The following is a 12,133-nucleotide window of genomic DNA, read 5'->3' as shown; positions in this document are numbered from 1 at the left end:
CATACTCTCACCCTCACGATTTTGAATTAAATTGCTTATATTTTTTATCATCCCTAGAGAGAGAGAAATCGCAAGCCCAGGGATTTAGACCCAAGTTACACTGAAACAACCCCTTTAGGAGAATGAACTGAAGTAATTACTCCATGTCCATTACCCATTGTACTATTACGTAAATGTAAAATATAAAATCTCCTACTAATATAGATAACATAAAAAGAGATGCTTAATGAACTGAGCCAACCAGGTACCTCAAAATTGCTCTTTTCAAAAAGATTTTATTTATTTATTTATTCATGAGAGACACAGAGAGAGGCAGAGACATAGGCAGAGGGAGAAACAGGCTCCCTGTGAGGAGCTTGATGTGGGGCTTGATCCCAGGACTCAGGGACCATGCCCTGAGTCAAAGGCACATGCCCAACCACTGAGCCACCCAGGTGCCCCAAGCACCTAACTCTTGATCTCCGCTCAGGTCTTGATACCAAGGTGGTGAGTTTGAGCCCTGTACTGGGCTCCATGCTAGGTGTGGAGCCTACTTAAATTTAAAAGAATAATAAATTAAAAAAAAAAAAAACAGCAGTATCTGTATCAAAAAATATTTTAGTATTCCCTACCTTTCAGAAAAGACTAACTTGGGATTGACCAAAATAATTTCAGTTTTATGAAATATCTGGTCTTCTTTTAAATGTATTCCAAAAAATCAGAGACATTTTAAAATAAGTCAAAATTACTTTTTATAAACCAAGAAAAAAATTTTGAAACAAAAGCAGGAGGGAATTACAACTCCTTTGCAGATATAGAGTAATGTGAAGCCAAGAATGAAAATATTTGAACCAGAGTTTCCAGTTATCTCTTTTATTATTTTTTTAAGGTGTGGAAAATTAGAATACAAGTCAAAATAGCACTTGATAAAAGGAGAGTTTTAGAATTAAAAATAATTCTAAATCTTTTTTTTTTACTAGTTTCATGATGGTGTGATTTACTAATTAACACAGATATAATGTCATAGCCGAAGTATTCTAAATTCTTATTCATAGGAAGATTAGCTCACCCATCATGATTTCTATTTGATTTTTCTTCCCTTTGCAGAAAGATTACCTGAATGTTATTACTTTCCATTTACCTATTTTCTGACTGAGATAATTTATATTTGCACCAAAGTATTTTTTTCACAGATTAAAAACACTGATCCATTCCTGTAACCCAAAAATCATATCCTACAAATTATGTGACATAAAAGACAACCTAAACATTCTACCACATACAATAGGGAGGGAAGCACAATGGAGATACCTAAATAAATGCTTCTAAAAACCCCATACATAATTTTCTCTGTGTTCTTCATGCTACCAGTAGCTGACCAACAAGTCCAGAATTTCTTTCTTTGATTAAGGTGGCAATAATTGTGGCGCCTTGCCTTAAACTTGCCTGTAGGTTCTGCTCCTCCTGAAAAAAAAAAAAAAATAAGGATAAAACAATAATTATTTTTTTAAATGTCACACATGAAACTTAATACTTTTATCTTTTAATATTTCTTCACTTTTAGCTTTTTTCCATCAGCTTGAGATATAATGGACAAGTGACACTGGGCAAGTGTAAGGTGTACAATGTGATGATATATGTATGTTATAAAATTATTACTACAAAAGGGTTAGTTAATCCATCACCTTATACAGTTACCATTGACGGGGTAGTGAGAACAGTTAAGATCTACTCTCTAGCAACTTTCAAGTATACAGTATTGTTAACTATAATCACCATGCTATACATTAAAACCCCAGAATTTATTTACCTTACAACTGGCAGTTTGTACTCTTAAATCAACATCTCCCTATTTCCCTCATCACTCAGCCCCTATCAGCCACCATTCTCCTATTTTTATGAGTTCAAGGAGCCACTTTTCAAGGTCTGCTGCTCTCTGGACACAGCCACTGATATGTACTTGGTCCCCCAAATAAAGGAGAAATGCTTTTGCAAGCACTTTTCATTATACACAAAAATGTATCTGTTAAAGATACCAAGAAAATATTGACACAATTTCAAATGCTAGCAGTATGAAACAAAAGATTTTCCCTTAACCCAATATCTGACCAACTTTGGCTCTTCACTCAAGTGTGAATATTTTACCGATGATGCACGCCTTTCCTTCATTTTGTTTCTGAGTGTTCTCCAACAACAGACTTTGTTATAAACTGTGAGTACTGGTCTGGGAGGAAAAATAAAAATGGCTTGTTGTTTGTGAAGTAAGGATCAGGCAAATTAGTGAAAGGAGTTTCTCACAAGTTGCTAAAATGTGGTTTTTGCCTTTGAAATCATATTGCCTATGAATATAGACTACTTAGACTTCCTGAGGGGGGTGAGGGGATGGTAATATGAAGGTGAAGGGAAGGTCGAAACAGCTAATATCTTTAAGGTCTGTGTGTTTATGAATTGTGCTAGGTTCAAAAAGAGGGACCTGGTAACCAACTTTTATATCCTGATATCATCTTTAATGCCTTTACTAATGTTCAGTCTATCACCAGTACCTACTGCTTCTGCCTTCTTAACGTTCCTTGAATCCATATACTCCATTCAAACTGCCACTGCCTGTGAAACATCTCCATCCTAAATTTCTGGAACAATCTCATAAACAGTCTCTCTAAAATCTTGTCCTCTCCAGGATCGAGTCCCACACTGGGCTCCTTGCAGGGAGCCTGCTTCTCCCTCTGCCTGTATCTCTGTCTTTCTCAGTGTCTCTCATGAATAAATACATAAAATCTGTAAAAAAATAAAAATAAAATCTTGTCCTCTTTTACCCTGTTTCACACACAGCAATCAAAATACTTATTTAACATATAGATCTAAGCATATCACTACTCTGCCTAAAACCCTTTCAAGGCTACCTTTGAACTTTAGGATCAAGTCAGAGAACACTTTACCTTTTTATCCTTCTATCTTCTTCCTTCCATTTCCTTAGAATCACTCAATTCTCCAAGCCATACAGAGCTATGTAAGATTGCCCAAACAAGCTATTTTTCTAAACTTCCATTCCTTTGCCCCAGCTAATCCCTTTGCCAGGAAAGCTATCTCACTCCTTTCCTAGCTTAGCTGATCCTAGTTACTCTTTGTGGTTCCACTCAGTATATTGATGGTTGCAACCTACCCAGACTCCTATTCCCCCACCTATGTGGGTGAGGCAAATCTCTGTTTCCACAGCTGTGAATGCTCCAGCACACTGAATTCTAATAGCCTTTTTAGTTGACCATCTATTCTAACAGATGATGAGTTTCTGGATATAAAGAATTTTTCATTTTGTCTTTGAATATGGAACACGTAGTTCAATGCCTAACACATGGTAGCACTCCATAAATTATAATGAATTCAAAGCAAAGGAGGCTATGATAGAGGTTATCATCATCCTTTCAGTCTAACTCATCTGTTAACATTGACCACTTTTTGGTTACTTTGTTTGCTCCTATTTGCATATTTGGCAGGAAGCCTGGCAATGGTACAAAGAATATTATCAAAACCTTTCCACTAGCACACACCTTCACCAGCCCAGAGGCCCTAGGTTTTTCCTCTATGAGGATAGTGGTGAGAGACGACCACTGCTTAAGCTACACTTTTCTATCAATTTCCCTGATTGTGTTCTAAGGGATGGAACTGGGAGAAACCCACTAGAGGCTGAATGGTGGCTGCTTTGCATCTTGCAAATGAGTTTTAATGCCATTTCAGGATTGGATTTCAAATGATGTACTGGTTTCCTGAATATCACAGGACCTAAATCACATATAAACCATTCTAAAGCCAATTATGTTTAGGCTTAAACTGTGATTCCCTTATATGGGAGTAGATATCATTCATGCCATATCATTCATAAATACACAAATATTCTAAAACTAAACAAAATACAAATTAACTATAAATATGTATTTGCCTCTCATAATGATTAATTAATTGCAATATTGCAGGGTTTATAATACACATTTACACCCAAGTCTCATTTATTAAATTGAGACATACAAAAGGTGAGGAAAATTAAAGTTTCCCCTTTAAAAATAAACAGAAAAAGATTATTTGTATAGCCTCTTTGAAACCAGTTTATACTTGTCATAATGAAAACAGCAAAGAACAAATGAAGAAGGGGAAAAATCTGTTTAAGATCCTAGAGCTAGAAAAATCACATTTCTAAATCTTAGAATAAATCTTCTATTCCCACCTTGATAGCTTCATAACTAACACACCTTTAATGAATTTAAGAATGTTCATTTTAAAGGTTAATTTATTTGTGCAATTTTTTCAGACATCATTTGGAATGATTTTAATTCAGTGAAAAGAATTCCACTGTTTTCCCTCTCTACCTGAGCTCGATCATCTCATTCTTAAAAAGTATGGAAATTCAAAAAGTGATTAAACAAGATGGTGAAACCCACCTACATTCAGAACATTCAACTATATACAAAAAGCAGATATTCAAACAATGTATGGATTTTAAACTCATCTCAAAATTCTTATCTCTATAAAAGTATTGCTAATGCAATTTTTAAAAAATGTAAATTAAAATAGGTCTTTAAAAAAACATTTCTTGCTGATAGTAGATATTCAAATCAGTGTTTTTAACTGAGGAGGGAGGGGAACAAAGGGGGCCTTACAAAGGGGTCATTTTAATATTCACATACGTGTGTGTGTGTGTGTGTGTGTGTATTTTTTCTTTGTATATTCCAAATATTATAAAATAAAAATGTTTAATGTTATTTTAAGTAAGGTCAACATGCATACTGAAAAATCATGTTGATAGTACTCATTCTTGATATCATGTCATGAAATGGCATTAATTGCTGTGGTCTTCCTCCCCAACATCCATAACCCCAGTCTAACCATCAGGGAAATATTACACACATTCCAACAGAAGGTCATCCTACAATATATCTGACCAATCCTCCTCAAAATTGTGAAGTTCATCAAAAACAAGTCTGAGAAACTGTCATAGCCAGTTAGGAACCTAAGGAGACCAGACAAACTAAAAGTAATAGAATATCCTTAAATTTAAAAAAAAAAATACATTGGGTAAAATTAAGGAAATCTAAATAAACTATGGCCTTCAGTTGTTAAAAATAAGGGAGACTGGGTACAGGGCATATGACAACTCTGTGCTATCCTGAATAATACAAAGTGTATTATTTTTCAAAAAAGTATGTGTTCAATTTCAAAATATTTCTCTTGATTTTAAAAATATTTATGTGCCAGAATTACAAAACCTGATTACAATGTTAATTTGTGTGTGCCAGCTCATTTATATATTCCTTAAATAAAATACACTATTCTTTTAATAAATTATGCTATTGGTAAGGGCACAGACTCTAGAATGAGACTACTGGTATTCAAATACAGGCTTTGACTCATATTTTTTTTTTTTTACAAAGCTACTTTTAATACTTTGGGGTGAGCCCCCCAGGAATAAAAAACACTGGGAAGGGGTAACCCCTCACTCCCAGGTGTGGCCCATGGGGAGAGAGGCTACTTGAGGGGAAGGAAGCACAAAAGGGACCCACTGCAGACTCAGGGCAAAGGGAATGCCATTGGTTCTGGGACCTGTGAGCACTACAGGAGAAAATGCAAGCATGGAGGGACTGGCTCCAGGCACACAGGCGAAAGGCAAGAGGGTTGGACACGAAGCCACAAAGCTTTGTGTATTTGTGACACGAATTTGTGACAATTTTCAAGTGATCTTGAGCAAATATTTTAAATTTCAAAGTTCTCAATCTTTTCTTCTAAAACTATAATAACAATAGCTACATCACCACTTTTTGGGGGGGTCTAAATCAGACGAGACACATAAACTACAGATTCCTGGTAAATATCCATTCATGATAGCTGTTAGAATTATCTTTATGGTGTGCACCAATTTCACCCATGACATAGTAGCTGATATTACCCTCTCATCACACATAACCATTAAATCTGATTATTTACTCTATGTAAAAATACTGTTGCAAGTCTTGGACAGTAACCTATGCATGCCTACGGTGCTTGAAAGAAAAGCCCATGAGGTAACATTTACCCCAGCCATCTTGAGAGAATTCTTCCAAACTCTCAAGAAGAGAAATAGAGCCCAAGAAGAGAATGACAGTCTCTCTGGGTAGAAAAGACACAGATTACAATTCAGAGTTGTTAAGGTGCCTTGGATACATGCAGGTTAAGTCCCTGACAGTGGTGAGTTGCAGAGATGGCCTAAAATTTTGCTAAAAACTCCTTTACTTTTTCGGTCAACTTCTGAACTGTGCTTGTGCAGGAAGATTCACCAGCGCCTAGCAGAGAATAACTGAGGGGAGGATGGGGAGATGAGAAAAGATTCAGACCACACTGTACTGCAGACAAGGTTAGATCTGAGTCCAGCTAGAAGGAAGAGACCTTGGTTGAATACCCATGGCTTTTGGTTAAGAGCTCTAAAAGGCCATGCCTACAGCCTACTAATAAAGACAAAACGGAATTGGATCTGCCCTAAGAAGTTTAAACAGTCTCCAAAAGGTCAGGTTGATCTCCCAATAATACAAACGCTTGTCAGAACAAATTTTAATATTCTTTGGAGAAAGCTAGAACAGCTAGAGCCTTTAAAAGGTCTTATAATTCAAGTGTGGCATATAACAAAATCTTACTAGATGAGTAAAGAAGTAGCAAAAAAGCAGGAAAAAAAAACATAAGGGAGAGAAAATCATCTATACTGGATCATTTTCAGACATAATCCATATGTTGGAATTAATATGCAAGGACTTCAAAATAACTATGATTAATATGTTAAAGAGGAAGATATGGAAATATGGATTTAAAAATGGACATTTTCAGCATAGAATGGGAATCTATAATAAAGAGTATTTTACAACTGTAAAATATAATACTTGAAATTAATACTTAATTGGATTGGTTTAATATGAGATAGGCAGAGCAGAAAACAGTACTAGTGATCCTGAGGACAGGTTAAAATATATACGTATATATCCAAACTGAAGCACAGAGAGGGAAATGGTGAATTATTACTATAATCATAATATGTATGACTATATTACTATTCCATTTCCCTAATGCTTCCCTATTTACCGATACACTCCTCCACCACCATCAAAATACCTATATGGGACATTCAGAAAATCACACATGGGTTATGTCAGAAGCCACGTCACCTGGTAATGTTTGTTATGTGAAACTAACAAGCATTAAAAAAGTCAACTCCATTTCTGAAGAAAAATACAAGGTCACGTACATAAATATGCAAAGGGCAAGGCTGAAGATAATATTGCTACAGCTGGGCATAAAGGACGAGGGAATTCAGAGTGTGGTAAGACCACTTAACATCACAAGGATTCTTGACGGAGATGGAACCAAAGGATGAGCAAAAAAGGAGGCAAAAATTGAAAAGTCCAGAATGGATAAGAAATATTGAGGGAACAAGAAATCATGGCTGATTTTCATTGTGGCATATCATTGTTATAGGCTTGACCTCACAAAGAGATTGCAAGAAAAGTACCTAAATTCCCACAAAAAAGTAAAAATAATATTACTAAAATTAAGTTTATCATCAGTTCATTTACTATCTGTAACTCTTGCAAATTCCAGGCTTCAGGTTTACTTGCATTTCTACTCACCAGCCATAATGAGCATAAACTATAAACACGGCACACCAATTTTTACATACTCACACATGAAAATCAAAAGAATAAATTTCTAGAATTTAAAGAAAAACAGGAGGATATTTAGAGATGTAAGATAAGTTAAAGTCTACATTTTCTCTTAAATCGAAATGACTGCCATCATAATTACATGTTTTATATTATCCTGTTCACAGTAGTGTCAAATTTTTGAGAAAAATATTAAAAATTGCTAACTCTATCCTATCATAAAACAATAAAAACGTAACTTCTAGCTCAAAAAAAAAATGGCATTCACTCTTTTTCTTGGTTACAAACATATTTAAAAAAGTAGAAGCCTGTCAGAAAGGAAATGAAGGATACAATGGTCTGATTTCTTAAAATACCAGGAGGAAAACTATCAAAATGTTAACAAGGGTTATTTTTGGATGATGGATTTATGGCTATTCTTATTTGTGTGTTTTATTTTCAAAATTTCTATTATGAACACAACTTAAGTCTTCTAGTAAGAAAATAAGTTGTTTTAAAATTTAGTTTCAAGACTGTTTAAATTCTGGGAACTAAATTTGATTTGTTATTGCATAAAATCAATAATATAGAACAGTGTCCAAATTTCCAGGAAACTTTTATCTTTATAAAAAGTCTTCAAAATCTGCACAAATAAAACAGTTTTTGTTTGAATATTTTAGTCTTCAATAAAAGGTCTGAAGAATTATATTAATAATTCACAAGGCCTTAGCTTTCTGCTGACTTAGAGGTTAAGAAAAATATCATAAAAGTCAAGCTGAAGGAAACAAAAAATTTGTATTTAATTTTATTCAGTACATTAACAATTGCTCATTGATATCCTGAAAAGTTTAACAGTCCGATTTTTTTTAAATATTAGGAAGAACATTAGATGAAACATAAATATATAAAAGCTATTTTAAATTTTCTATATCGTCAAACTGAATTATTTATCATTAGACTCCACATGGGTTTTATCTAGAAACACCAAATTTAACTATTTCTTCATCCCTTGTCATTTCAAGATTAAGATGAAATACACTTATGTTTAGATGAAAGATGCATAAAAGTTCTAATTACTATTATCTTTTAAACACATAAGGTAATTCTAAATTTACTCCAGAGCAATTAGGTTTTGACAACAGAATCCTGGATTTTAGTCTTTTTGTATGTGGTTTGTTTCCTGGTTGATAGGTAGGTTTCCCTATGATGGTCTGTCTATCTATCTATCTATCTATCTATCTATCTATCTATCTATCTATCTATCATCTTCAACAGAGTAGTAGAGTTTTGATGCAGAAATTCTCATGGGACTTCTAAACCATTAGCAAAATTTGGGAAATCAGGACAAGTAGGAGATGTCATTATTTTCACAGAAGATTGGGAATGATGGGAACACCTCCATAATTTATAGCAACTCTTCCTTCCCCCCTCTGCACCATCTAATACTATTTGGGCAACAAGTCTGCAGTTTCAGAGAAGATCCACCTCACAACTGTGTACAAGTGGTCATTTTTCTATAAAGCCTAGGTCTTTAAAATTCCATACTCACTAAATGTTTCCTTTTATTTTCTCAAGGATAACTTATGGCAAAACTATTCCCAATGTACATAAACTTGAAGAACTTTTTTAAAGGTTTATTTTAAAATGTTATTTTAAAATGTTAATTTCTATCACTGCACTACACAGGTCTCAGTACTTGAATTTAAGAGGCATAAACAAATTTACAGTATGTTTTAGAATCAAATTTATGTGGATTTTTGTGGAATATGCTCTCAAATAATAGCAGGAAAAGCTGTGACATCATTGTTGTTCAAATCTTTATAGACAACCTGAACGGAAATCTTTTAGAGACATTCATCCTCCATACACATCATTCCTAAAGAACACAATGTACTCTGTTAAAAGGAAAACTATAAAGTTAAAATATAGTATATACATATCTAGGCTTCAGATGTCTGAGGAGATTACACAGTCCTTTTTGAAAGGTAAACATTACATTGTCTTAGCAAATTCCATACCTAAAGCCTAATTCAATTACCATGAGTTACAAAACTGTCCTGAAATTCAGGATGCTCATATTTTGATATTAATATCCTTCTGCCATCTATCCTTGTTTTGGTGAACTCATGCAAAAATCTTTAAAATGCCAGAAAATATCAAACACTTCCAAACAAATAAAAGTGCACGATTTATATCCATTATCCATACATGCATTTATAGCTACATATCTCTGTATTTATAGAAAGCAAGTACAATATACATAAATATAGCACATATAATATATAAAATGCTAAACCACAGACTTAGAAATCTTTTACCATTTTTGTTACGTTTATAAGATAGCAAATAAAAAAAATTGTATACATTTTTCTCACACAGAAGAAAAAAATCTAATAGTAAAACACTGCCCCCTAGTGGAGATGAAAATAAATGTTTGGTGTGTGTAAATTTACAAAACTCCAGGAAAAAGCAGTCACTTACTTGACAGAGCTTGAGAAAAACAAAACTGTCCTCTCCAAATGAAAAGCATTTGCCTCTTGCTCATCTGAGTTAAAAAAGAACTGCCTCCTGAAAACCTCACTAATACAATACTAATAAAAATATACCTGGATTTACTTATTAACATAATCCTCACATAGTAGTTTTGGTCTTCTTTATTCTCCATGTCTTGCACATACTACAGGTGCTCAATAAGTATCTGTAGAAAGAGCTAACTAAGAAAAAACAATTGGTCAGGGGCATTTGGATAGCTTAGTTTTCTAAGTGTCCAACTCCTGGTTTCAGCTCAGGTCTTGATCTCTGGGTCCAGGATTGAGCCCAGGACCTGAGCAGGGAACCTGCTTCTCCCACTCCCTCTGCCCCTCCCCCACTGCTCATGCTCACACACGTGCACTCTCTCCCTCAAATAAAATCTTTAAAAAATAAAAAAATAATAATTGGTCAAAACTCTGGGGCACAGCACTGTTACTTCGCTCAGAGAGCAAACAGAAAATAAAGATAGGAAAGATCCAGACTATGCAGTGTTCCGTGCCAGAGCACAATGGGGTAAAACATGGGCAGCCAAAAAGCAGATGTCTACCCTGAGAAACAGGCAGTTCATTATTGCGTCAATTATTTCTAGATCTGGTATTTGTCACACTGTCATACTTTATTTTCTTATAACACCATTTATACTATCAATTCTGCAACTTAATAAAGTTGAAAAAATGGTCTTATACACAATGTCCCTTTTAATTAACAAAATGTTTTGATCCTACACATCTCTCCCAGCAGTCACCAAGTTCTGCTAGCTTTCTACTGTGACATCACTTGCTGGTCATATTGAAAAAGCTCCAAGTCTATTTCATAGCATCCTGTAGATGGATTCCTCTAGGATGTCTTAACTGGCTACTTTTCTTTGCCTATGGTTACTGCTCTCATCTCACTAGGACACCATTTTCATTCTATCAAATCCACATTACATTCAGCACATTCTTCATTCAAGCATTTAAGACTGTCCATAATCAACCTAATTAGCTCTTCTAACCAAAGTTCTTCTTTACAGAATTCACTTCTATGGCCATACTGGTATAATCAGTTATTCTTTAGTAAAATGGTTTCCTAATAATTGTCTTTCTACTTCACATCAATTTTGAAAAACCTGGCTGCAACGACTATTATCTGTTTTACTGAACAGCAATAATTTACATCATCATAATTTCTCTCACAATCTCTTAGTGATATTTTTATTGGGTTTATGTATGTACAGGTCTTATTCTTTTAGCTAACTTCAGATAGTAAAAGGAAACTCTCCCAAATTATAACCTCAAATAAAGTACTATATTCATAGCAGATACTCAAAAAATATTTATTAACTGGGTCAGTTTGCTAATTAATTCTATAAAGATCTGGCCTTATATGTGACTATTACGATATCTTTGAAATATCAAAGTATTAGATAAAGGATGCATCCGTATGGAATAACCTCCTAAAAATAAAAATAAGAAAAAATTTGTATCTGTATTTGGGAACTGGAAAGATGTCTAAAGCTAGAAATCTGTGCTACATGATTCCACCTCCTATGAAAGGATGCCTTGGTCTGGGAGTTAAATGTAAGGGACATTGACAAATTTACACTAATATACCCAAGTCAAGGGGATAAAGTCAGACCATGAGGCAAACATTCTGAGGTAGAAGGGCTGCATAAGCAGAAAAGCAACACATACTAGGTGTTGGAGGGCAATGGGGATTTTTTCCAGAATGTATGAGAAATGACGAGAGAAAGATTATCCACAATAGTTTGTTATTGAATTGATGGTCCAAGTAGACAAACTATTAGTAAAAAAAAATATTGATAATTCTCTTAGAGCAGAAAGACTAAGTTTTTCCCATAAAATTTACAATTAAATTTTTAATTACAAACTTAACACAATGAATAAACTTCAGTGGATCAATGCAAACATATTCTCATGGTAGCAGTGTGTGTGAGAGAGAGAAAGAATGAGAGAGAAAATTATTGTTGTAAT

The 12,133-nt window shown here is 34.3% G+C and overlaps 1 protein-coding gene across 13 annotated transcripts in view; it reads right to left on the bottom strand.

Moving 5' to 3' along the window:
- Positions 1-255: 255 nt before the first annotated feature.
- CRPPA (CDP-L-ribitol pyrophosphorylase A) overlaps positions 256-12,133 on the bottom strand; it is a 292,251-nt gene continuing 280,373 nt past the window's right edge. For all 13 annotated transcript variants that reach the window (XR_012010932.1, XM_072783932.1, XM_072783927.1 and 10 more), the window contains one exon: positions 256-1,443. Coding sequence is in view for 7 of the 13 variants with exons in the window: in XM_072783925.1 (XP_072640026.1) it covers positions 1,339-1,443 (105 nt within the window). In the remaining 6 variants the exon portion in view is untranslated. The remainder of the gene's footprint in view (positions 1,444-12,133) is intronic.

Source organism: Canis lupus, chromosome 18 (assembly GCF_048164855.1).
Source record: "Canis lupus baileyi chromosome 18, mCanLup2.hap1, whole genome shotgun sequence".
NCBI classification, from domain to species: Eukaryota; Metazoa; Chordata; class Mammalia; order Carnivora; family Canidae; genus Canis; species Canis lupus.
The sequence above is the reverse complement of the archived record's forward strand: the minus strand, read 5'-3'. Positions and strand labels throughout refer to the sequence as shown.